Source organism: Molothrus aeneus, chromosome 11 (assembly GCF_037042795.1).
Source record: "Molothrus aeneus isolate 106 chromosome 11, BPBGC_Maene_1.0, whole genome shotgun sequence".
Lineage (NCBI taxonomy): Eukaryota > Metazoa > Chordata > Aves > Passeriformes > Icteridae > Molothrus > Molothrus aeneus.
Window position 1 is genome coordinate 19,847,988 of NC_089656.1, and position 21,830 is coordinate 19,869,817.

The window sequence follows — 21,830 nt, forward strand, 5'->3', positions numbered from 1 at the left end:
GTTCTGCCGGGATGGCACCAGTGACTCCCCTGGGATGAGCTCCAGGCAGTGTCCGGGGCGGACAGAGGGGACCCGCGGGTGGCAGTGGCACCTGGGCGATGGCAGGTGACACCACCCAGCGCTCCCAGTCGCTCACCTCAGCTCACCCCAGCGCCGGGAGGATCCAGATGTCAGCCCTGCTAATAAACACATCAGATTTCAATCTCCGCAGCCATGGGATCGCTTTATCCTCCCTGCGCTCCCGGCTCCAGAGGCAATTTTGCCTTCAGCCAGCGCAGCCTCCTCCCTGTCCCCGGCGCCCGGGACCAGCTGCAGCCCCTCGGGGCTCAGGGGGCTCTTTGTCCTGCCCTGCCGGGGCTCGGGCACACGGGCTGGGTTCACTCGCTGTCCCCGGGGAGCTGCTCGGTTTTGGGGGGCGGCAGCCGGCGAGGGGCAGGCAGCACATCCATCTGGGTATTGGTTACCTGCCATCTTATCTGCGCTCCCAAAGACAAAGGCACAGTTAAAACATTTTCGAGCAGCCTTCATAGCGTATTCACATGTTATCTAACCCATTAAACCAGAGCCTTATCAGATAATCAAAGCCATTAAGCCCTGAAGCTGCTGCGACTTCGGGTGCAGGGATGGGAAACGCTCCTTCCTCTGCCCGGGCCGTGCCGGGACCCCCGGGCAGGGCTGGATCCCCCCACGGGACCCCCAGCAGCAGCTCCAGCCCTGTTCCCACAGCCCCGGCGTTTGGGGCGCTGCAGCATGGGGCGGTTTTGGGGCGCATCCCGCTGATGCTGTGCGTGTCTCCCCACAGATGAGCTGGAGCTGGAGCTGCGGGATGGGCTCAGACGGGTGCGGAGCCGCCGGAGCCTCCCCGAGGGCTTCTCCTGGGGCCCCTTCCCGGGCAGCATCCACAGCGAGCCGGCATCGCCGGGCCACGGCAGCGACACGGTAAGGAGCACCCCGAGGGGACAGGGGGCACCCCGAGGGGACAGGGGGCACCCTGAGGGCACGGTGAGGTGGGGGAAACATTCTTTGGGAAGTCCCTGCCCGAGCTGCTGAGATTCCTCAGGGAATCTCCTGGTTTGAGGTTTCCCTGCCAGCCCAGAGCGCTCCCGCAGGCAGGGGACAGGAGGACATTGCCATCCCCTCTGCACAGGCTGCTTGGTGGCACCTGTCTCCTCACAGAGGAGATGGGATCTGCCTTTTCCCATCCCAGATTTGCTCCCGGGGGGCTCTGGTGGTGTCTGGGAAGGACCAGCAGCCGTGGGGAAGGGGCAGAAGAGCAGCACCGAGGGGGTGGTGGCTGTTGGGTGCTGTTGGTGGCATCACTGGGGGAGCAGCAGAGGAGGGAGGTGGCCACGAGTGTGACTCTGGGTGTTTTTAGGCTCTGGATCCTCCATCCCAGCCATGTCCTTCCCTCCACATCCCCCCTGAGTTGCACACAGGCAGCTCCAGCCCAGGATCCTCAAGCCCTGGCTCCATCCCCACCTCTTCCTCCTCCTCCTCCTCTCTCCTTTGCTCTTTTTTTTTTTCTTTTCTTTCTTTTTTTTTTTAAGCTCAGGCCCGTTTATCTTTGCTGAATTAAATCCTTGATTAACCCTTATCTGCCCAGTTTGGCTCCCTATCTCCCGCTTGGCGCCGTGTGTCCAGACACCCGGTACAGGATGATTGATTTCCCCAAGATATGCTCAGCTTTTTTCTGATACTTCATTTATTGTCTAAATATTTTTGCTCCCATTTCAGCAGCTCCCTTATCGAGCCCGGCTGATGATTCCCAGCCCTGCTCTCCTCTGCCACTCTCCTCCCTCCCTATCTCTGCTCAGGGAAGGGAGGAAGGAATTGCAGCCCCATCCCTGATAGGGGCTGTCACCCTCAGGTCCTTTCCTCTTTGTTGCTGGTGGCGCTGGGGGGAGTGCAGGGGGTCTCCCCCAGATCCTGCCTGGCTCTGCTCTTCATCTCCAGAGAATAAATCCCAAACAGCTCCCTCATCCCTCCTCCTCCCTGTGCTGAGGCAGAGCTGGTGGGATGTGGAGTTGTGGGAGATGATCCCATCCTGGGGTTTTGGTGGGAGCCGTGAGCACTGGGCGGCTTTAATATTCCATGGTGTGGAGCACCGTGTGTCCCCATCTGCCGAGGGAGAAGGAGAAAGAACAGGAGGGAAAAGAGCAGCAGCAGGAGGAGGAGGAAGAGGAGAAGGAGGAGGAAGATGCCTACCCGCCCCCACCTGCTCCCACAGGGTTCCCCCAAAAGATCCTTGCTCGGGAGGCTGTGGAAGCCCTCTGGCAGACAGCTCAGGGTTGCCGAGGGAAGGTGAAGCCCCTCTGGGACTGTCCCCGAGCCCCTGGGTGCCCACGTCCCCCCCGGCGAGGGCAGGGCCGTGCGGATGCGCTCCCGGCGGATGCGGAGCCGATTGGGTTTCAGATGGGCTGGCGATGGTTATCGGGCTGTGCAGCGACACAGCGACCTCTTTGTTCAGGGAGAACAAGGAAGGGCTTCACGCTGGGCTGGGGCCACCGCGGGGAGCCAGGCTGGGCACCCCGGGGTGCTGGGGGCACCTTGGGGTGCTGCAGGGTCCCGGGCAGCCCCTCCAGCCAGGGGTGTCCCCATGCCGGGAGCAGAATTCCCAAGGGATTCTCCTCTCCCCGAGGGGGCCCCGCCCATGTGGCACCAGCAGTGCCCATCCCTGGGGAGATGCTGGGGGTCCCAAAGCCCCCAGCCCCATTTCCCGTGTCCACAGGGGCAGGGGAGGTGCACTCACCCGTGCCAGTGTCACACTTGTGTGCCACATCCGTGTGCCAGTGTGTCACATCCGTGTGCCAGTGTGTCACACCCATGTGCCAGTGTGCCACATCCGTGTGCCAGTGTGTCACACCCTTGTGCCAGTGTCACACCCTTGTGCCAGTGTGTCACACCCTTGTGCCAGTGTGTCACACACATGTGCCAGTGTCACACACATGTGTTGGGGGCTTTATCAGGCTGCCAGCACTCGGCTCCTGGCAGTGATAAGGCCCCAACTGGCTGTGACTGTCAGGCTGAGTTGGAGGGGTTGGAAATATTGGGATGGATAATTAGATTTCATATCGTTACTGCAGCAGCCATCGGAGGATCAGGGAGATTAATTTCCCCCCCCTTGTGCTCATTAATATTCATTAGAATGCGGGGAGGCTGAGCTGGGCATGGGCTGAGCAGGGAGTGCTGTGACCGCCCTGGCAGCCCCTCAGTGTGACCCCAGCCCCTTTTGGGGAGCATGTGACCCTACCTCAGTGTGACCCCAGTGCTGAGCCCCTGTCCCTGCCCCACAGAGCCCCCCTCTGACGCTGGTGCTGGGGGACGAGAGCTGCTGGCTGTCCCTGCTGCCCCTCGTGCCCGGAGAGCCCAATGCCAACGCCGTCATCTACAGGAAGGGTTGGTACTGGGGGTGGGAGGGGTCCCCATCTGTGTCCCCTGTCCCAGTGTCTGATCCTCCTGTCCCACTGCTGGCTGTCCCTGGGCTTGTCCCTGTCCCAGCTTCCCTGGGTGGCTGCAGCCAGTGGGGCTGGGGAGGGTCCCAGCAGGGATGGGCACAGGGATGGGAGCAAGGATGGTGTAAGGATGAGCACAGGGATGTATCCAGGGATGGATGCAGGGATGGTGTAAGGATGGGCCAGGGATGGGAGCAAGGATGGGAACAGGGATGGACACAGGGATGAGCAGGGATGGGAGCAAGGATGGTGTAAGGATGGACACAGGGATGGATCCAGGGATGGGCACAGGGATGGTTGTAAAGATGGGCACAACGGTTCAGGGATGGGCACAAGGATTGGAGGAGGGGTGAGTGCAGAGATGGGTGTAAGGAGGGATGGGGGCAGGGATGGGCACAGAAATGGTTGTAGAGGTGGGTGCAGGAATTGGCACAGGAATGGGTGCAGAGATGGGCACAGGGATGGGTGCATGGATGTGCACAGCAACGGGTGCAGGGATGGGCACAGGGGTGTGGCAGGGTGGATGCAGGGATGGACACAGGGATGTGGCAGGGGTGGATGCAGGGATGGACACAGGGATGGGTGTAGAGATGGGCACAGGGATGTGGCAGGGGTGGATGCAGGGATGGGCACAGGGATGTGGCAGGGGTGGATGCAGGGATGGGCACAGGGATGTGGCAGGGATGGATGCAGGGATCGCACAGGGATGTGGCGGGGTGGATGCAGGGATGGGCACAGGGATGTCGCAGGGGTGGCACCGGGATATGTGCAGACACGGGCACAAGCCGGAGCGGCGGCTCCGGGCGGGCTGTGCGGGCTCAGCGCGGGCAGACACCGCCATCTCCAGGCCATGGCCGGGAGGGAGCAGCGGCCGTGCCGGGACCGCGGGGACAGGGCGGGACGGAGGGGCCGGGCCAGGCGGGCAGGACGGGATGCTGCGGTCCCCTCTCACCGCTGTCCCCTCTCCAGATGAAGCCCTGTGGTGCCGCACGACGCGGGCGCTGCGGGAGGACGAGCCCCTGAGCGCCTTGGTGGTGGCAGAGCCACCGGCTGTCCCCAAGCACGGGGTGAAAGCGGAGCCCGGCGAGTCCCCGTACCCGGCGGCGCTGCACTCTGACATCCAGCTGCTGCCACAGCAGGCCGGCATGGCCGCCATCCTGGCCACCGCCGTGGTCAACAGTGAGTCCGGGGACACGCAGGGGGGACACGAGGGGAGGGACACACAGGGACATGCAGGGAGGGACAGGCAGGGATGGACACACGGGGAGGGATATGGGAGAGGGACACACGGAGAGGGACATATGGGGAGGGACACATGGAGAGGGACGAGCGCAGAGGGGCACACAGGGACATACAGGGAGTGACACACAGGGAGGGACAGGCAGGGATGGACACATGGGATATGGGGGAGGGACACCCAGAGAGGGACACACAGGATGGAACAGGCAGGGAGAGACACACTGGGAGGGACACATGGAGAGGGATATGCAGGGACACGCAGGGAGGGACATGCGGTGAGGGACATGCAGCACCACGGCCCTGCCGGGGCTCTCCAGCCTGTCCCACAGCGATGTCCCTGTCCCCAGCCTGTCCCACAGCGATGTCCCTGTCCCCTGCTCTCCACAGAGGATGTGTTCCCGTGCAAGGACTGTGGGATCTGGTACCGCAGCGAGCGCAACCTGCAGGCCCACCTGATGTACTACTGTGCCAGCCGGCAGAGCGCCGGCGCCGGCTCCCCCGCCCTGGACGAGAAGCCCAAGGAGACCTATCCCAACGAGAGGGTCTGCCCCTTCCCACAGTGCAAGAAGAGCTGTCCCAGTGCCAGCTCCCTGGAGATCCACATGCGGAGCCATAGCGGTATGGCACGGCCTGGCACGGCATGGCATGGCATGGCACCCCTCGTCTGGAGGCTTTGGGGTGGCAGCACGGTGACCATTAGAGGAGGCTGGTGCCAGCTGAGCTGCTGGAGGGGCAGGGAGGAGGCAGGGCTGGAGCACACTGAGCAGTGGGATGAGGCTCTCCCCAGCTGGTTTGGGGCACTGGTTTGGCACTGCTCACCTGTAGGTCTTCCCCCAACTCAGACCTGTAGAGACAGAGGGAGCTGGCCCTGTGGGGTGGCCCTGTGGGTGTGTCCATGGGCCCTATCCCCCTCCCCTCAGCACTGAGTATCTGTCTGTCCGGCAGGAGAGCGGCCCTTTGTCTGCTTGATCTGCCTGTCCGCCTTCACCACCAAGGCCAACTGTGAGCGGCACCTGAAGGTGCACACGGACACCCTGAATGGTGAGTGTCCCACGGGGACAGCCCTGTCCCACCCAGGGATGGGCACCGTCCTTCCTGCCCTGCCCGCTCAGCCCGGTGCTTTGTCCCCTCAGGTGTCTGCCACAGCTGTGGCTTCATCTCCACCACGAGGGACATTCTGTACAGCCACCTGGTCACCAACCACATGATCTGCCAGCCGGGCTCCAAGGGCGAGGTGTTCTCACCTGGGTCAGCCCTTCCTGCTGCCAAACCCCTCGCTCCTGGTGAGTCCTGGGGCTGTGGTCGTGGGGGACACAGGATGCCATTGTCACCCAGGGCTTGTCCCCAGCTAGGCCTGTTGGTGGGAAGGGAGGTGGGGATGGTACAGTGTCCCTGTGCCAGGATGTTGGGAATGGGGAATGGGGTGCCAGGGGTGTTGGGAACAGGACATGGCAAGCATCCCTCAGCCAGAATGTGTGGAACAGGGAACGGGGTGAGGATTCTGGGGGTGTCAGTAACGGGGGGACAAGGCAGCACCCCATGCTGGTGCTCTCAGTGCTGATCCTCCCTGTGCCGGGGCTGCTGGTGACGCTGTCACCTCTGTCCCCCTGCAGGGCTGAGCCAGCCGAACAACGCGTCCCTGCGCAAGTGCAGCCTGGGCGCGTTCCTGCCCGAGGCGCTGCCGGCCCTGCAGCAGCACGTGGTGCTGCCCGGCCCCGACCCCGCTCCGGCACCACCGGCACCAGCGGCACCGCCCGCCTCGCCCCCCGACCCCCGGGCCGGCAAACTCTCACCCCCAGCCCAGCCGCAGAACGGGGAAGGGCCTTCATCGGCATCCTCCTCATCCTCCTCCTGCTCCACGTCCGGCGAGCCCGTGCGCATCAAGGAGGAGCCGGCGGGCAGCCCGGCCAGCGAGGCGGAGGCACCGAGGAGCGGGGAGGGGGCCGGCAGCCCCGACGGCGGCTCCCGGACCTCGTCCCCTCGCAGCCTGGCCTCGGCCAAGGTCAAGTCGGAGCTCGCCAGCCCCACGCCGGGCTCCAGCCCCGTGCCCAGCGAGCCGGGGACGGGCACGGCCGGCGGCACCGTCTTCCTGCCGCAGTACGTGTTCGGCCACGAGGCCGCGGTGGTGCCGCAGGCCTCGGAGATCCTGGCCAAGATGTCGGAGCTGGTGCACAGCCGGCTGAAGCAGGGCCACGGCGGCGCGGTGCCGCCCGCCATCTACACGGGCACATCGGTGCCCAAGGGCGCCACGTGCTTCGAGTGCGAGATCACCTTCAACAACATCAACAACTACTACGTGCACAAGCGCCTGTACTGCTCCAGCCGGCACCTGGCCGAGGAGAGCCCGCCCGGGGCACGCAAGCTCAAAGTCCCCCCCGGGGCGCCCAAGGGTCCCCTTGCCCCAGGGACGCTGCTGTCCCCCACGGCGGGCAACGGGCAGGGCCCGGCAGCAGGGGACGGGGACACCGGCCGCGATGCCACCCCGCCGGCCGCCGCACCGGAGGGCAAGGCTGAGGAGGGGGGCACCAAAGCAGGGTCCCCCGAGGCAGAGGGGGGCTCGGGGCGGTGCAGCGAGGACAGCCAGAGCCCTGGCAGCTCAGCGGGCGACGAGGGGGATGAGGACCCCAGCAAGACTCTGTGCGAGGCGTGCAACATCCGCTTCAGCCGCCACGAGACCTACGTGGTGCACAAGCGCTTCTACTGCGCCTCGCGGCACGATCCCCCCCTGCGCCGCCCCGCCGCCCCCAAAGTGCCCTTCCTGCCGCAGCCCCTGCGCACCCGCAAGCGCCGCAAGCTCTACGAGATCCACGGCACCGCTCGCCGCCCCGCAGAGCCCCCGCCGGCCCCGGAGCCCCCGCCCGCGGAGCCGCCCGCGGCCGCCCCCGAGCCCCGCGCGGGCCCCATGGACACCGAGGGTCCCATCGACCTGAGCAAGAAGCCGCGCTGGCAGAGCGAGCCGGCACCGACGCCGGTACCGGCACCGGCGCCGCTGCTGCCCCTGGCCGACTACCACGAGTGCACCGCGTGCCGCATCAGCTTCAACAGCCTGGACGCGTACCTGGCGCACAAGAAGTACCAGTGCCCGGCCACGCCGCTGCAGCCCCGCACGCTGGAGCACCTGCAGAAGATGAAGGGGGCCATGGCCGCCCCCCTCAAGGGCCGGCACAGCCCCGGCAGCCCCGGTGAAGGGGACCCCGAAGGAGGGGTGCGGGTGAGGGCGGCCCCGGCGGCGAGCCCCGGCATCCCCTACCCCGGGGCGGACTCGCTGCAGCGTCACCCCAAGGGTTCCCTGCCACCGCCGGGGGCCAAGGGTCCCCTGGCCGCCTGTCCCTACTGTCCCCTCAACGGGGCCATCAAGGGCGACCTCCTGGAGCACTTCCGAAATGCCCACGGGCTCTTCGTGGCCAAGCCGGGGCCACCGGAGGCCCCCGGTGCCAGCAGGACGCCCGAGCCCCCGCTGCCCACCGTGTCCCCTCCCCGCCCACCCGGCCCCCGCCTCCGCCGGGACAGCACCAAGGAGGGCCGGGACAGCCCCCGGCCCCCCGGCTCCCCCCGCGCCCCCGCCTCGCCCGGAGCCCCCGAGGCACTGCGGGAAGCCGCCCGCAAGCCCCCCACGCCCCCCGCCTACACGGACAGGGGCGTGCAGACCCCCCCGGGCAAGGCTGTGCCCGGCCCGGTGCCCAACGGCAACCACAGGTACTGTCGCCTCTGCAACATCAAGTTCAGCAGCCTGTCCACCTTCATCGCCCACAAGAAGTATTACTGCTCCTCCCACGCCGCCGAGCATGTCAAGTAACCCCCCCAGAGCCCCCCAGCACCGCTCGGGGGGCTGCAGGGGCTGGGGGATGGAACCGGTGCCTGACACCCGCCCCCGTGCAGGGGTTGGGGTGATGGAGGAACCCCCCAGGAGGCTCCACCGGTGCAGCTTCGGCATCTGGAGAGCCCCAAAGTTCACCGGGGTTGGGGGGTGAGGACATTGGAGGTGGGGGTCAGCCCCCACCTGTGCCCCGGGGGGAAACTGAGGCAGGAGGACTGTGCATGGCCCTGCCCTGGGGGCTGCAGGGGGCTTTTCCCCGTAGACGCTACGGGGCTGGGGTGGGGGGCATGGTACCCCAGGAAATCTGGGGGTGTCCCCACCGCAGAGCAGACCCTGCACGGAGGCAGCCCTGGGAGCGAGGATGGAGCTGCCATGGGAACTGTGTGTATAAATAAGTGTGTACAGAAATAAATATGTCTGCTAAACACCTGTGTGGGGTGGGGGACACTGCAGGGGCTGGCACGGCCACCATCATCCCGAGGGCCATGGGGACACGGGGTGTGTACAGCCATGGTGACAGCAGGGGCAGGGCATGATGTCCCCACGCTGTCCCCGGGTGGCACCTTCAGCAGCCCAGGGAGGTCACACGCCATGGGGCAAAGTGCAGCTCCCAGATGGGGCTCAGCTGGTGCTGATGGCTCATTAATTATCAAGGTAATTAAGCCCCACAGTGCTGGGTGGGGTCAGGTCTCTGCCACAGGAGCAGCCCCTGCACTGCAGCTCCAGACCCTGCTGTGAGTGCCCAGGTGAGTGTGGCTCAGGTCAGGTGTCTCCCACAGGGTGACAGGGGAGGATGGCCCTAAGGACCCCCAGAGCATGGCTTCTCACCTCCCCACTGCTCATCCCAGTGCTTCCCAGTATTCCCAGTCCAGCACAGGCAGGCAGTGGGTTGTTCCCCTCCCTCCCACCCTCTCTGGCAGGGTTGGTGCTTCAGGATCTTTCTGGGAACACGTGGGGACAGTCCCCACAGGCCAGGTCACTGGGGCCCAGTGCCCCCACTCTGTTTGTTTCCCAGCTGGTATCCCTGGAGCTGCTGGGCCCTTGGGATGCCCTGACCTGGCCAGGCCAGCAGCAGCAGCACCTGGGGCTGTGCAAGGCTGGGGTGGGCACAGGGACTGCCCCTGCCCAGGGCTGGGGACCCCAGGGACCAGAACACCCCCTCATGTCCCTCCCTCTGTGCCAGCCCTGCACAGTCAGGGGCACAGGGAGCAGGGAGATTTCTCAGCCCTTTGAAAGGAGTAAGGACAGGCATGGTGCCAGCTGCCACAGGCCAGGGCTTTGGGGTTTGCCCCATTACCGTGTTGTGGGTGTCTCAGCTCTGTGCCAAGGGGTGGGAGCCAGGCTCTGGTGCCAGGGAGGAGGAGGATGAAGGCAGCAGCTCCCCTGGGGAAGTGCTTGCGACAGGTTCCCTCCTCGCACCTCTTACACCACCACCAGCTCAGGGTGCCAAGCAGTGCAAGGGCTGAGCGTCCTGGGTGTCCCCCCCCCCCAAAAGACAACACGAACACAGCTGAATTCAGGAGAACTTCACTTAAATAAATATATTTACAGAGCAGCAGCTATTCCAGAGCAGGTTTGACCACACTCAGCCAGCGGAGTGCAAGGAGAGGCTGTGCCAGGCACCCTGGCAGCCTCTGCCCAGGCATTGACCTAGCGGGGTGCTGGGACCCCCGAGGGCTGGGGGGACAGCGGAGGGGACGGGCCAGGCCAGCCAGCCTCACTGTGACATCTTCTTGTAGGGCAGGGCAGGGAGGCTGCAGGGCAGGAGGTTCTGCAGGGGCAGCGAGCTCTTCTCCTCTTCCTTCTGTTCCTCCTCGGTGGCATCCAGGAGCTGCTGCATGTAGCACGAGGTGCCCAGCAGGACGTGGCCCGTGGCTTGCATGCTGAACAGCGCCCAGCGCAGGGCTTCCCTGGGCAGGGAGAAAGGGGTCAGTGTGCCACGGCAGGGCTGGGCAGTGTCCCCTGTCCCCAGAGTGTCCCCAAAGCCCCGCACTCACTTCACCAGGCGCCGGGCCCCATAGCAGCGCAGGTCGTAGGACATGCTGTAGGTGCCATACAGGGTGGCTTTGACGTTGAGGCAGCCCAGGTCCTTCGGGTGGGTCTTGTACAGGTCGAAGGTGACGGAGGCGACGTCGATCCTGCGCGGGGGCTTGCGGGACAGGCTCATCTGGTAGCCACGTGTCTGCAGGAGAGCAGCACCACGGTCACCTGCTGCACCCCACCCTCCCAATCCCACCTCCAGCGTGGGACACACGGGACAAACCAGCCTCTCAGGGGTCCCCTCACCTTGGGGGCAGTCCAGCTCTGCCCCTTGCTCAGGGCCATCAGGGTTGTGCCCTCCTCCAGGGTCCGGAAGAAGGACTCAGTCTCCACGGCTGTGCCGTCCTCATCCAGCACCAGCACGATGGGTGCGGGCAGGGCCAGGGCGCTCTGGGCCTGCAGAGGGGCTGGGGGTCAGCAGGGCTAGGGACAGGCCCCGGGCGGGCAGACAGAGCCCGGACAGAGGGACGGACAGAGGGGCAAACAGACCTGGCGCAGCAGCTCGGCCAGGCTGGGGGCCATGACGCCCTTGCGCAGGCTGCGGTCCCCGTTGCACACGCGGTAGGGCCGGGGCCGTGGGGCCGGGCCCGCCAGCAGCTGCTGGGTCATGGAGGCGCTGGCTGAGACACATCTGGGAAGGGACACAGGCATTGGGGTGTTCTGAGAGCCAGCAGAACCCCCTGGCAGCACCAGCACCCAGGGAGGGATCTGGGGGGGATGTCCCCCATGCTGGGGACAGGGGGTCCATGGCACTTACTTGGACACGGGCGCAGCCAGGCGCTGGCTCAGGGATTTGGCGTAGTCCATCTTCCAAGGGGCACGGAGCAGCCTGCGGGAAGGAAGGACAGTGGTTCCTGTCAGCCCAAGATCTGTTCCCACCAGCACGTCCAACTCTGCTCCAGGGCTTCTTCCACTGCTTTCAGCTCCCGTTTGCTCCAGATCTCCCCACTGGCAATGCCGGTGACAGAATTGAGCCTGAGCTCTGTCACCGCTGCCTTTACAGGGGCTGGCCCTGCCCTTTGGCCAGGGCCAGGCCAGCGGTGGCCGCCCGGCCAGAGTCCCCTGCCAGCAGGGCTCTTGCGTAAAGGGACACGCGGGGGCTGAGTCAGCGCTGGAGCAAAGGTGAGACAGCAGCCCTGGGCTCCTGGGAGAGCACACTGGGGCTTTGGGGGTCAGGGACACCCATGGGAGCACCCCCAGCCCTGCTGATCCGGGGGTGTCTCCAGCCAGGAGCCTCACGGGGTCCAGCGGAGCTCCCATTCCCCATCCCCTCACCTCCAGGGAACAGCAGCTCTTCTCCCGAGGATCGAGCCCGTCCTCCTCACCTGCCCTTATGTACCTGTCACAGAGGCTCCTCCCCAGGCCGCACCCCTCCTGCTCGGCCGGGCCCAATGGGTCCGGTCCGGCTGAGGGGGGACCGGGAGCCGGGCGGGTCTGGCTGAGGAGGGACCGGGAGCCGGGCAGGTCCGGCCGGGGAAGGGCAGGCTGACATGGGTGCCATCAATCCGTACAAACGTTCCCGTGGGTGTCACAGGACGGTGCCAGGCTGTTCCCAGGGGTGTCCAGGGACAGGAGGAGCAGCAGCGGCCACGAACCAAACCACGAGAAGTTCCCTCTGAACGCGAGGGAGAGCCTGTGCGCATGGAGGGCGGCAGAGCCCTGGCACAGCTGCCCAGGGATGTGGGGTCACCTGTCTGGAGCCATCCCAAACCCACCTGGACGTGTCCCTGTGTCACCTGCCCCACGTGTCCCTGCCAGAGCTCCCGAACATCCCCCGGTCCTGCGGCACGCGGTGCCCCGTCCCTGTGCGCGGGTGCGACCCGGGCACATCTGGAACCCTGCCCCTCCACGTGCACGCCCGCACACGCTCCCTGTGCAGATGTTGGCGCGTTCACGCGTCCACCTGTGCGCGCACACCTGCGCTCCGTCCATGCCGTGCGCGGCCCCTTTAAGAGACGCGCGGGAGGGCGGGGGGGGAGCAGAGCGCGCGCTCTCCCCTCCCCTCGCCTCGCGCCGCCGGGCCCCGTCGCGCGCGGATGACGTCACGCCATGGCCGCCCTGCGCCGCCGCGAGTAGAGGCCGCTCCGCCGCCCCGTCCCGCGCTGCCGCCGCCGCCCCGCCGCCCCCGGCTCGCCCCCGCCGCGCCCCGCACCGCGCCGGGCCCCCGCCGCCCCCCGACACCGGTGAGCCGCCGCCCGCGCCGCTGCGGCCTAGCGCCGGGGAGGGGGGGCGGGCCCGGGCCCGGCGGGGGGGTGAAGCGCGGGGCGGGGGCGGCACCGGGGAGGGGGGGGACGGGGGCAGCCCCGGGAGCGAGAATGGGCCGGGCGGCGGGGAGAGCAAGGGAGGGCCCGGCGGTGTTCTAGAGAGGGTCGGGGGGAGGCCGGAGAGCGCGGAAATGAATGAATTCCCCCGCTCGTTCGGGACCGGGAATGGGACGGGGCGGCCCCGGCCTCGGGGGGAGCCGGGGGACAGCGGGGCTCGGCAGGGACGCAGCGTGCAGGTGGCTCTGACTGTCCCCCTCGGCTGGCAGCGGGAGCAGGGACAGCGCCAGCAGCCGCGGCCTGGGGGCACGGCAGGAGAGCCCCGCCTGGCAGGAGAGGAGAGCCCCGGAGGTGAGGGGGCACCGCGGGGGCACAGCCGGAGAGCCCCGCCTGGCAGGAGAGCAGCCTGGGAGGTGAGGGGGCACCGTGGGGGCACGCACCGGGCACCACAGCAGCGCCTGCACCTGGGGCAGCCCCGAGGGGGCTTGGGGTTTGTCACCTGCAGGGTCCGTTCTGAATGAGTCTGGGGTTTGTCCACCTGCAGGGTCAGCTCTGAAATGGGTTTGGGGTTTGTCACTCATGAGGTCAGTCCTGGGATGGGTTTGGGGTTTGTCACTCATGGGGTCAATTCTGGGATGAGTTTGGTGTTTGTCACCTGTGGGGTGAGTTCTGAATGGGTTTGGGGTTTGTCACCTGCAGGGTCAGCTCTGAAATGGGTTTGGGGTTTTTCACTCATGGGGTCAGGTCTCAGGTGGGTTTGGTGTCCATCACCTGTGGGGTCAGTTCTGGGATGGGTTTGGAATTTGTCACTCATGGAGTCAGTTCTGAGATTTGGGGTCCATCACCTTTGGGGTCAGCTCTCAGTGGGTTTGGGGTCCATCACCTTTGGGGTCAGCTCTCAGTGGGTTTGGGGTCCATCACCTTTGGGGTCAGCTCTCAGTGGGTTTGGGGTTTGTTACTCATGGGTTCAGCTCTCAGGTGGGTCTGGGGTCAGCTCTCAGGTGAGTCTCTCAGAGCTGCTCAAGGGCAGCACCTCCAGGCTGTGAATTCTTTCTTCCTAAGGTTTGCCTGAATTCAGGGAAAGGGTCCCAGTTTATCAGGACAGCTCTTTGCCAAACTGCTGATCCAGTATCAGTCTTTTGAGTGGGATTATCCCAAATCCTGCTGGACCCAGGTATGACCCTCTGGTTGTCTCTTCCTGAGACCCTGAGAACTCACACTCAGTGTTTGCTGGGGGAGAGCTGCAGGAAGGAGCTGTAGGAAAATCAGCTGTGCTGGGAAAACAAACTGCAGCTGCCTTTCCCTTCAGGTGCCCACCACAAATCCATGGGGAACATTCCCCATTGGAGCTCTCTGAGCTCTGCTTCAGACCCAGCTCCTGGAAATGCCTCTCAGCACCAAACTGACCCCACAGGACAGCTGAGTTTGAGCATTAAAGGGTGCCCTGAGAGCTGCTGAGTTCCCTGGGCATCCTGCACCTCAGAGCTCCCTAAGGATGGCAGAGAAATGAGGATTTTAGTTCATTAACCCTGTTGGCAGCTGGAATTGCAGTCAGGGCAGGGCTGCACACAGGTTCATCTTCTCAGTGTTCTGTGTTTCCCCTCTCCTGGATCCTGAGGAATTGATTTCCTGCTGTCACTGCTCCTCCACATTTTTCCCTGTGTTGGTTTCTGCTTTATCTCTGCTTTTGCAGTTGTTTGTTCCCTGAACCTTTGTGTGCTGCCCTTCTCTCCTCCCCTGTCCTGTCAGCACTGTTCCCTCTGCTCTGCTCCCTCCTGGCTCCTGCCTGCCCTTCCACCCTGCTCCAGGGCTTTGCTGCCCTGCTTTACCCCCTGGATTTCATGGATCTGATTCACAGCAGCTCTTTGGCTTTTAGGAAGTGGATTTTACCCTTTTATCCCAAAGATTTCAGCCTGAAGGAAAAAGCTTCCTCTCTTCTTTCCTTCCCGTGTGTCCTGTGACCTCCCCAGGGCTGCCAGAGCACAAAAATTGGGAATGCACTTGGTTCTTCATATCCATGAACATTTGTAGGATTTTGAGGCTGAAATTGATGGCTCTGCCCAGCTCCAGGTTTTGTAGTAACTCAGTTCCTGCCTGGAATTTCTTCCTTTTTAATTTTGCACCTTTTGTGCTGTTTAATTAACAGCAGAGAATAAATTGGGCCTGATTTTGCAAAAGGAGCTGCTGGGTAAAAATTCCTGCTCTGACTCCTCTGGCCTTGTTAAATCAAAAGTGTGAGGTTCAGGATTTTATTTAAAATGTATCCTGGTGAGGTGGAAGTGGATTTTTAAAAGCAATTTAAGTAGCAAAGGGCTTTTCTCTGCCTGCCTTTAGTGCAAGGCTGCTCAATCCCAGTGCTTTCAGTTCAAAAATCTTGGGTGTCATTAAGCTTTGATAAAAATATCTTATAAAGGAAGTGAGGCAGGTGAGTTTAAATTGCTGGAGCATGTCCACAAGTTTCTCCTCCCGTTTTTAGGGTGGAAATGTGTGATTTGAAATGTTTCTAAGAAGGTTGGGAGGCTTTAGTAGGAACAAATTGGCTCTTTCCTGGTGCATCCAGGCACGGTGGGATGGCCAGGTAGGAGGAGCATCTCTGTCCCACCTTGTGCAAGCCATGGGACTCCGATCAATTCCAGTGAAGCATAAATTCATCCTTCATTCCCTAATTTGAGATACTCCAGAGCCCAGGCTGTGAAACTTCCAAGTCACTGATGTGTTGGGGAACTAAGAGCTCCTCACTCCTGGGAAGTTCTGCTGCCAGACCCTCAATTTCTTCCCTGAGAAGCTGTGACCTGCTTTGAAGAGGCTTTCAGCTCACTGAGCCATGCCCAAATCATTCCAAAACCAGGGAAAGACCCTTTTTTTTGCCTGAAAATGCCCATTATTGATTGCATTTGCTTCCTGTGGCAAGACTGGCCCAGCTCATTTAGCCTGGGAGCAGGAGAGGTTTGTGAGCCTGGATGGAATTCCCAGTGCCCTGTGCTGCTCCAGGCTGCTTCAGACACTCAGGAAAGGAAGATTTGACACACTTTGAGCAAAAGGAGCTGGTTTTGGAGCAGAAATAGTTGTGCAGATGGGACCAAAGGCAGCTTTGCCTGAATTTGGAAGATTTTTCAAGATAAAAGGCTGCTCAGTGAGAGGCATTAATACATCCCTGCCTCTTGCCTGAGCTGCAAGTCAAACAAGCTTAGCTGGGGCTTAGGAGAGTTAATTTTTTGCTTTTATAACTGGTTTTGAACTAGGAAGAAACTGCCTTAGTTTTACGGCACAAAAAAGGGCCAAGTTTATGGTAAGGGAGGGATGAAACCTGGGGGTTTCTGCTCTGCCACTTCTGTCACTGCTTCTTGAGTTAAAATACTTCCATGGAGCCAATTTTTCTCAGTTTTTTATGATATTTATCTTTGTGTTTCTATAAAGGACAGCAGAAAGCAATTTAAGAAACCCCAAATGTACAAAAACCCCAAACAACCCCTATAAAACACCTCAAAATCCCCAAAAACCTTTCAGGATTTCAGAGATCTGGGATCAATTGTGATTTGCAGATTTAAAACCTCTCCAGAAAAACCTCTCACAATTACAGAGATTTGGGATAAATTGTGATTCGCAGATTTAAAAACCATCTCAAAAAAACCCCAACCCTTGCAAAATTCAAAAAATTTAGAATAAATTGATTTGCAGATTAAGACAACACTTAAAACTGGAGTTAAACTTGTCCTGTTCCATCATCAGGCAGTTTTCCTTTTAATTTTCAACTCCCAATTTTTTTTCCTGCTGCTGATTTTACCTTTGGACATCTGGGCTTTGTTTTGGGATATTTCCATGCAGGGTAAGATTGCTGCCAAAATCTGCTTTGTTGGTTTTGGGGAATCTTGGAGCAGCAGCCCAATCCCTGAATCCAAGGAAATACACCCCAAAAAACCCTCCCTGCCTGGATTTTGTGAACCCTTCTCACTTGGGCCATCATTTATTGTGTTTCTTATCATTTCTGCTGATGGAAATTAATAGGAAATGATTACAACTGCTGGATGCTGTGGATTTTATAAAAGCTGCTGTGCAGGTCAATGTTTTGTATTTCAATGTTTTATGTTCCTCACCATCAGAACATATTTGTTTCCTCCCATCCCTCTAAAGGTCTCCATGTCAAACACAAAAAGCCATTTGCTTCACTTAAATACCTTTTTTTTTTCCTTATTTTTTTGGTGCTGCTCATTTGCAAGAAAACAGAAAACAAATTTCCTGAGTCCACGTGGCCCTGGCAGATTTGATATTTGTGGTGGCCTCTCTGGGCTGACCTTTGTGTTCACACAAAGTCACTTCTCAGGCACTTGGGCAATTAAAATCCCCACTCTGAGCTGGCTCCTAAAGCCAATAATGATCTGTGCAGGAATTTATGAGCTCAGCATCAGGCCTGATGTGCTCAATAAGGAGATGATTGGTTCAGCTCCATCCTGGGGAACTGCTCAGAGCTGTTGTCACCAGGAGGCAACTTCTGGCTTTTCATTTGGGTTTGACCTTGTCAGGGAAATCAGAACTTTGCTGGGTGAGCCAGAACCAACCTCAGTGTGCAAGGAAGCTCAAAATGGGGATTTTCTGCTGCTCTGGGCCCTGCTGATGCTGAGATCATCTCGTGTTTATCAATTCACTGATAGCAGCAGGGCCCCGGGGGCTTGGGGAGAGCACAGTCAGCCCTAAAATACAGCTTAAGGTGCTTCTGGGAGTGGTTTGGATTTATTTTCTGGTTTTAACTCCTCTGCAGACCTCCCACAGTATAAGGAACAGCATTTTCTGGAGTGGGACTTTGATCTTGGGAGTTTGCAGCAAATTCTGTTCGTTACCAAAAGATTTTGGGGGTTCAGGTGCTGGGAAGGCTCAGTTTGCTTTACTTGGGGCAGTGTTTGGTGTGTCTGGGTGGCTTTTTGATGGGAAATCACCTCTCCTGTGCAAAACCAGTTGGACAAATAGGGAAAAGTGTCAGGAAAAGGTGAAATAGCATCTTAATAAGAGATTAGTAATCTCTGTTTTCATGGTAGATTGCTGGGTGTGTTTCAAGGAGCAACCAGAGTCTGACCAAGGGTTTCTGCTCCAAGGGTTTTTAAAATAACAGGTAAAACTCTGCTCATTTATGCCATGGGTTTGTGGCAGCACTAAATGAACTTGCAGAGAGCAGCTGGATTAAAACATGAAAATGAAGATGATTTGTAATTCTATGGCTTTTTTTAAGGGTATTTAGAGCTTTTGTGTGGATGTGACCCAGTCAGCCCAGCCATTTCCAGTCAGGCACTTCTTTAATTTATCGGATTTTTGTTTCTGGAGTAAAAGAAATTAATGTACAGCCCAGGTTTTTTCCCTGTTTTGCACCTTGACCTTTTCTGTTGTATTTATTTGCTTTTTTCTTGATGGACATGGCATTTTTAACTTCCACCAAGCACATGTTTAGACATTTTCTGGGAAGGTCTCTGTGCAGGCAGCTGGATCTGCTGCTCTGAAGGAATTTGGGGATCTTTACTGAGGGTTCTGCCCCCTCAGGTGAGACCCCAGCCCAGGGGGATCAGAGGATGGAGCAGCTCTGCTGGGAGGAAAGGCTGCCAGAGCTGGGAATGTTCACCTGGAGAGGAGAAACCTTGGGGCCTGCAGGATGGAGAGGGACTTTGGAGAAGGGATGGGGGACAGGACACAGGGAATGGCCTCAGGCTGAAGGAGTGCAGGGATAGGTGGGATTTTGGGCAGGAATTGTTCCCTGGGAGGGTGGGCAGGCCCTGGCACAGGTGCCCAGAGAAGCTGGGGCTGCCCCTGCATCCCTGGCAGTGCCCAAGGATGGGCTTTGGAGCACCCTGGGACAGTGGAAGGTGTCCCTGCCATGGCAGGGGTGGGATGGGATCTTTATGATCCAGTCTGGGACTCCATGAAATTCCAACCTCAAGCTCTGTCATTGTCTGTGAAGGGCAGCACACTCCAGTCTGGGGCAATATTGCAACCAGTTCTTTGTGCAGTTTAAACTCTGAATTCCCCTCTTGAAGGATCCATGAGAAACCATATTCCTGAATTTCTGGCATCCCAGAATGGTTTTGGGGTGGAGGGGACCTTAAAGCTCCTCTCCCTCCAAACCCCTGCCACGGCCAGGGTTGGGTTCCTCAGGGCCCCATCCAGCCTGGCTTCCCAGGAGCTCCAAGAACCTTTCCTTGGGAAGCAAAGCACAGGAGAAGGATCCCTGAGGGTGGGTGAGGTTTCCCTGCTTGCCCCGTGTGCTGCCCATAACCAGAGCTGCTCTCTCCTGCAGGCTCGCGGGGACTGATGGACGTTCCCGACAGCCCGGAGCGAAACCCCTGCTCTCCTGAGGAAGAGGACCAGCAGCTTTCTGATGAGGAGGTCCTGAAGGAGAGCGGCTCAGAGCGGGAACTCGATGGGGAGGGTGGCCAGGGGAGCCTCCTGGGCGAGGAGGAGGAGGCAGGCAGGGCCCTGAGCCGCGGGGAGGAGGAGGAGGAGGAGAACCACTCGGACGAGGAGGATCGGCTGAGCGAGGCCAAGTCGCAGGAATCCGACACCAACGAGCAGGGCGTGGAGCTGAAGAGCCCCCGGCCCCGAAAGGGGGAGGAGGAAGACAGGACAAACGACCTGGAAGTGTCCTCTGTCACCAGGGAGCTGGATGAGCACGAGCTGGACTATGATGAGGAGGTTCCCGAGGAACCCAGCGCTGCTGCTGCAGAGGAGGACGGGGAGAAAGCTGCTGGGGAGGATGATGAGGAAGAGGAGAAAGGAGATGATGCCCCTGAAGATGAGAAGAAATCCAGCAGCAAAAGTGATGATGAGAAGGACGGGCAGGATCCCCTCAAGGAGAAGAAGAAAGAAGAGGATGATGGGGAAATTGATGATGGAGAAATTGATGTAAGTAGGAGGTGGGCAGAGCCCTGGGGTGGTTCAGAGCTGGTTGCTTCTCCCACTGCAATTCCTTCCTCCCCCTGGTGGGAATATCCCTGTCCCTGGTGTACAGGGAACCCTTTTCCCTGGAGGTAAGGCCAGAGCATGGAGCAGGCCCTGGTCTCAGGGGTTCCTGTGCTGAACCAAAACTTTGTGCCAGAGCCATCAGAATGAGCTTTGTTACCTCTCAATGTGGGGAGGCTCCAGAGCTGTAAGAAACTGCCCTGCCTCAGCTCCAGGGGGACTTGGGAATGATGCTGACAGCAAATCCCATGGATTTGGGTGGCCAGGAGCTGTTCACATTGAGGGGCTGGTGCTGGGGGTGGTTGTGCTGCTCAGACCCTGATCCTGGGCTGTTCCAGCAGTATCTGGATGCATGGAAGGGCAATGGAGGGTGCTGTGGTTTCTGGAAAATACCCAAGGCTGGTTTGGATATGGGGTCAGGGATGTGCAGTGTTTCACAGCCCTGAACCAACCAAGATACTCTGAAAAATCAGAAGTGGGGTTTAGTTGCAGGTGGGGATTAGGGAACATCTCACCTTTAGCTATGGCTGTGCTCAGCAGGGAGCTCTGCAGAGCAGCAGCTGTTCTGTGCAGCTTAACAGCAATTTCCTCCTTCTCTATGAAGAAAAAAGGGCAAAGCAATTCCACTAAAACCCCTCCTATGGGCTCCTGGTCTGGAAGTGCATCCCAGAGGGGGGAATGTAAGGAGGAGCTGCTGGTGCAGAGCACCTGGGCTGGCTCCCCATTCCAGAACTGCAGCTGCACAGCTGGGCTGGGGTGTGGGACTGTCCTGGGGACAGCAGGGAAGCCCTGGAGTGACCTGGGGTCACTGCTGGGGCTCCTCAGCTGAGCAGGGGAGATGCTCTGTCCTTGCAGCCCCATTCCTGTGGGTCTGACCTGGCCACAGGAGCCTGGGAAGCTCCTGGAGCCTCGCTGCACGCACCCTCCTCCCTTTTCTCTAAAGAATCATGTTTGGTGTGGTTTTCACTCTTCATAATTCATTGACAAGTTTAATTGCTTTCAAAAATGACATCATTTTTCTCCCTCATGCCCATCCTGGCAGATGATTTTGTTCAACACGTGCTTTCCAAAGGTTTTGTGTATTCCTGAATCAGTTAGGAGGAATCCCAGTATGTTATGGGCAGAAAAAAAAATCCTGGAGTCCTGACTCCATGCCTGCTCCTTGATTAAAATATGAATGCTCTCCTTTGGAGCCTGAGGCATTCTTGGGAGCTCTCCTCACAAAGCAGGAGATGAATCTGTAGCCTGGTTTTCATACATTAACTCATAACAGCATTCTCAGCTGCCTGATTCCAAGGAGACCTCCCAGAAATAAATACTTCCCCTTTTGTTGCAGACTTCACACAGCTCTTTTGAAAGCAGCAGAGTGGAGCTGGTTCTCCCATTCATGCAGCACTGAAAGCCAGCCCCAGCTTTGGGGAAAACTTCAAGCTCTGCATTTTCTTCTGCTTTCAGCCTCCTGGCGTGGAGGGAGGGGAAAATTAATGCAAATTTTAATTGGAATATAAGTGCAGGCTTTTAAATCCGTTGCTGTTGAGGAGAGCTGTGTCCCTGGCTGGCTCAGGAATGCAGCAGCAGAGGCTCTTCACCCTCCTCTCTGTGCTCCTGGGTTTGTCTGCAGCCAAGGGATGGCTTTTTCCTTCTTGCCAGCTGCTCAGTGGATCAAAGGAGGGAGTTTTCCTCATCTTTTGCACCCAGGGAATGGCTGTTGCCAGGCAGAGGGAAGGCCCATCCAGATGCTCCCTCTTCACATGTTTCACATGCTGAAAACAGGGAAATGGAGGCAGAGAAAGAGGGAAAAGCAGGGTGTCCTTTGGGATAAAATCCTGATTTCCTGGCCAGGTACCTGTGACACCTCTCTGGTCTTTGTACCTTTGCCTCCTGCATCCCCAGCTCCTTTCAGCTCCTTTGGGCTTTTCAAGTGTAGCCTAACAAAGCTGGGGAAAGTTTTCTTTTTTCCTTGGAGAAAGGAGAAAATGCTGGTATTTCAAAGTTCCAAGAACTTTTCTTCTGGAGGTGTTTCATGGCTGTTATTTCTTAATCCTGGAGCAGCCTCCAGCTACCAGAATTCATTCCTGGGGC

The 21,830-nt window shown here is 59.9% G+C and overlaps 3 protein-coding genes across 6 annotated transcripts in view; 2 read left to right on the forward strand and 1 right to left on the reverse strand.

Annotated features, from left to right (window-relative positions):
• The window catches only part of ZFPM1 (zinc finger protein, FOG family member 1), a 34,753-nt gene extending 25,891 nt beyond the window's left edge, over positions 1 to 8,862 (forward strand). Inside the window, exons 4-10 of the mRNA XM_066557461.1 lie at positions 803 to 939; positions 3,294 to 3,396; positions 4,422 to 4,631; positions 5,079 to 5,309; positions 5,637 to 5,732; positions 5,825 to 5,974; positions 6,305 to 8,862. Coding sequence (XP_066413558.1) covers positions 803 to 939; positions 3,294 to 3,396; positions 4,422 to 4,631; positions 5,079 to 5,309; positions 5,637 to 5,732; positions 5,825 to 5,974; positions 6,305 to 8,487 — 3,110 coding nt within the window. The 3' untranslated portion in view covers positions 8,488 to 8,862. The remainder of the gene's footprint in view (positions 1 to 802; positions 940 to 3,293; positions 3,397 to 4,421; positions 4,632 to 5,078; positions 5,310 to 5,636; positions 5,733 to 5,824; positions 5,975 to 6,304) is intronic.
• A 1,157-nt stretch (positions 8,863 to 10,019) lies between these two features.
• CIDEC (cell death inducing DFFA like effector c) lies at positions 10,020 to 12,505 on the reverse strand. Of its 2 annotated transcripts, none has more exons than XM_066557488.1 (6): positions 12,466 to 12,505; positions 11,306 to 11,377; positions 11,038 to 11,179; positions 10,795 to 10,944; positions 10,506 to 10,690; positions 10,020 to 10,418 (listed from the first exon to the last, which is right to left on the reverse strand). In XM_066557488.1, exons 2-6 carry the CDS (start codon positions 11,353 to 11,355, stop codon positions 10,226 to 10,228), a joined length of 720 nt encoding a protein of 239 aa, XP_066413585.1. In that variant the 5' UTR covers positions 11,356 to 11,377; positions 12,466 to 12,505; the 3' UTR covers positions 10,020 to 10,225. The 2 variants fall into 2 exon arrangements, with proteins under 2 accessions (XP_066413585.1, XP_066413586.1); XM_066557489.1 differs by having other exon boundaries at positions 12,264 to 12,480.
• Positions 12,506 to 12,689: 184 nt separating this feature from the next.
• Positions 12,690 to 21,830, forward strand: part of ZC3H18 (zinc finger CCCH-type containing 18) — a 46,445-nt gene continuing 37,304 nt past the window's right edge. For all 3 annotated transcript variants that reach the window (XM_066557484.1, XM_066557485.1, XM_066557487.1), the window contains exons 1-3: positions 12,690 to 12,731; positions 13,079 to 13,222; positions 19,087 to 19,691. In XM_066557484.1, the coding sequence (XP_066413581.1) occupies positions 19,101 to 19,691 (591 nt within the window). In that variant the 5' untranslated portion in view covers positions 12,690 to 12,731; positions 13,079 to 13,222; positions 19,087 to 19,100. The remainder of the gene's footprint in view (positions 12,732 to 13,078; positions 13,223 to 19,086; positions 19,692 to 21,830) is intronic.

Coding starts and splice junctions, on each gene's coding strand:
- CIDEC (XM_066557488.1), bottom strand. CDS start 11,355: ATGGACTACGCCAAATCCCTGAGCCAGCGCCTGGCTGCGCCCGTGTCC. Junction 10,945..11,037: donor TGGCCGAGCTGCTGCGCCAG/GTCTGTTTGCCC, acceptor GCCCCTCTGCAG/GCCCAGAGCGCCCTGGCCCT. Junction 10,419..10,505: donor GGGGCCCGGCGCCTGGTGAA/GTGAGTGCGGGG, acceptor CTCCCTGCCCAG/GGAAGCCCTGCGCTGGGCGC.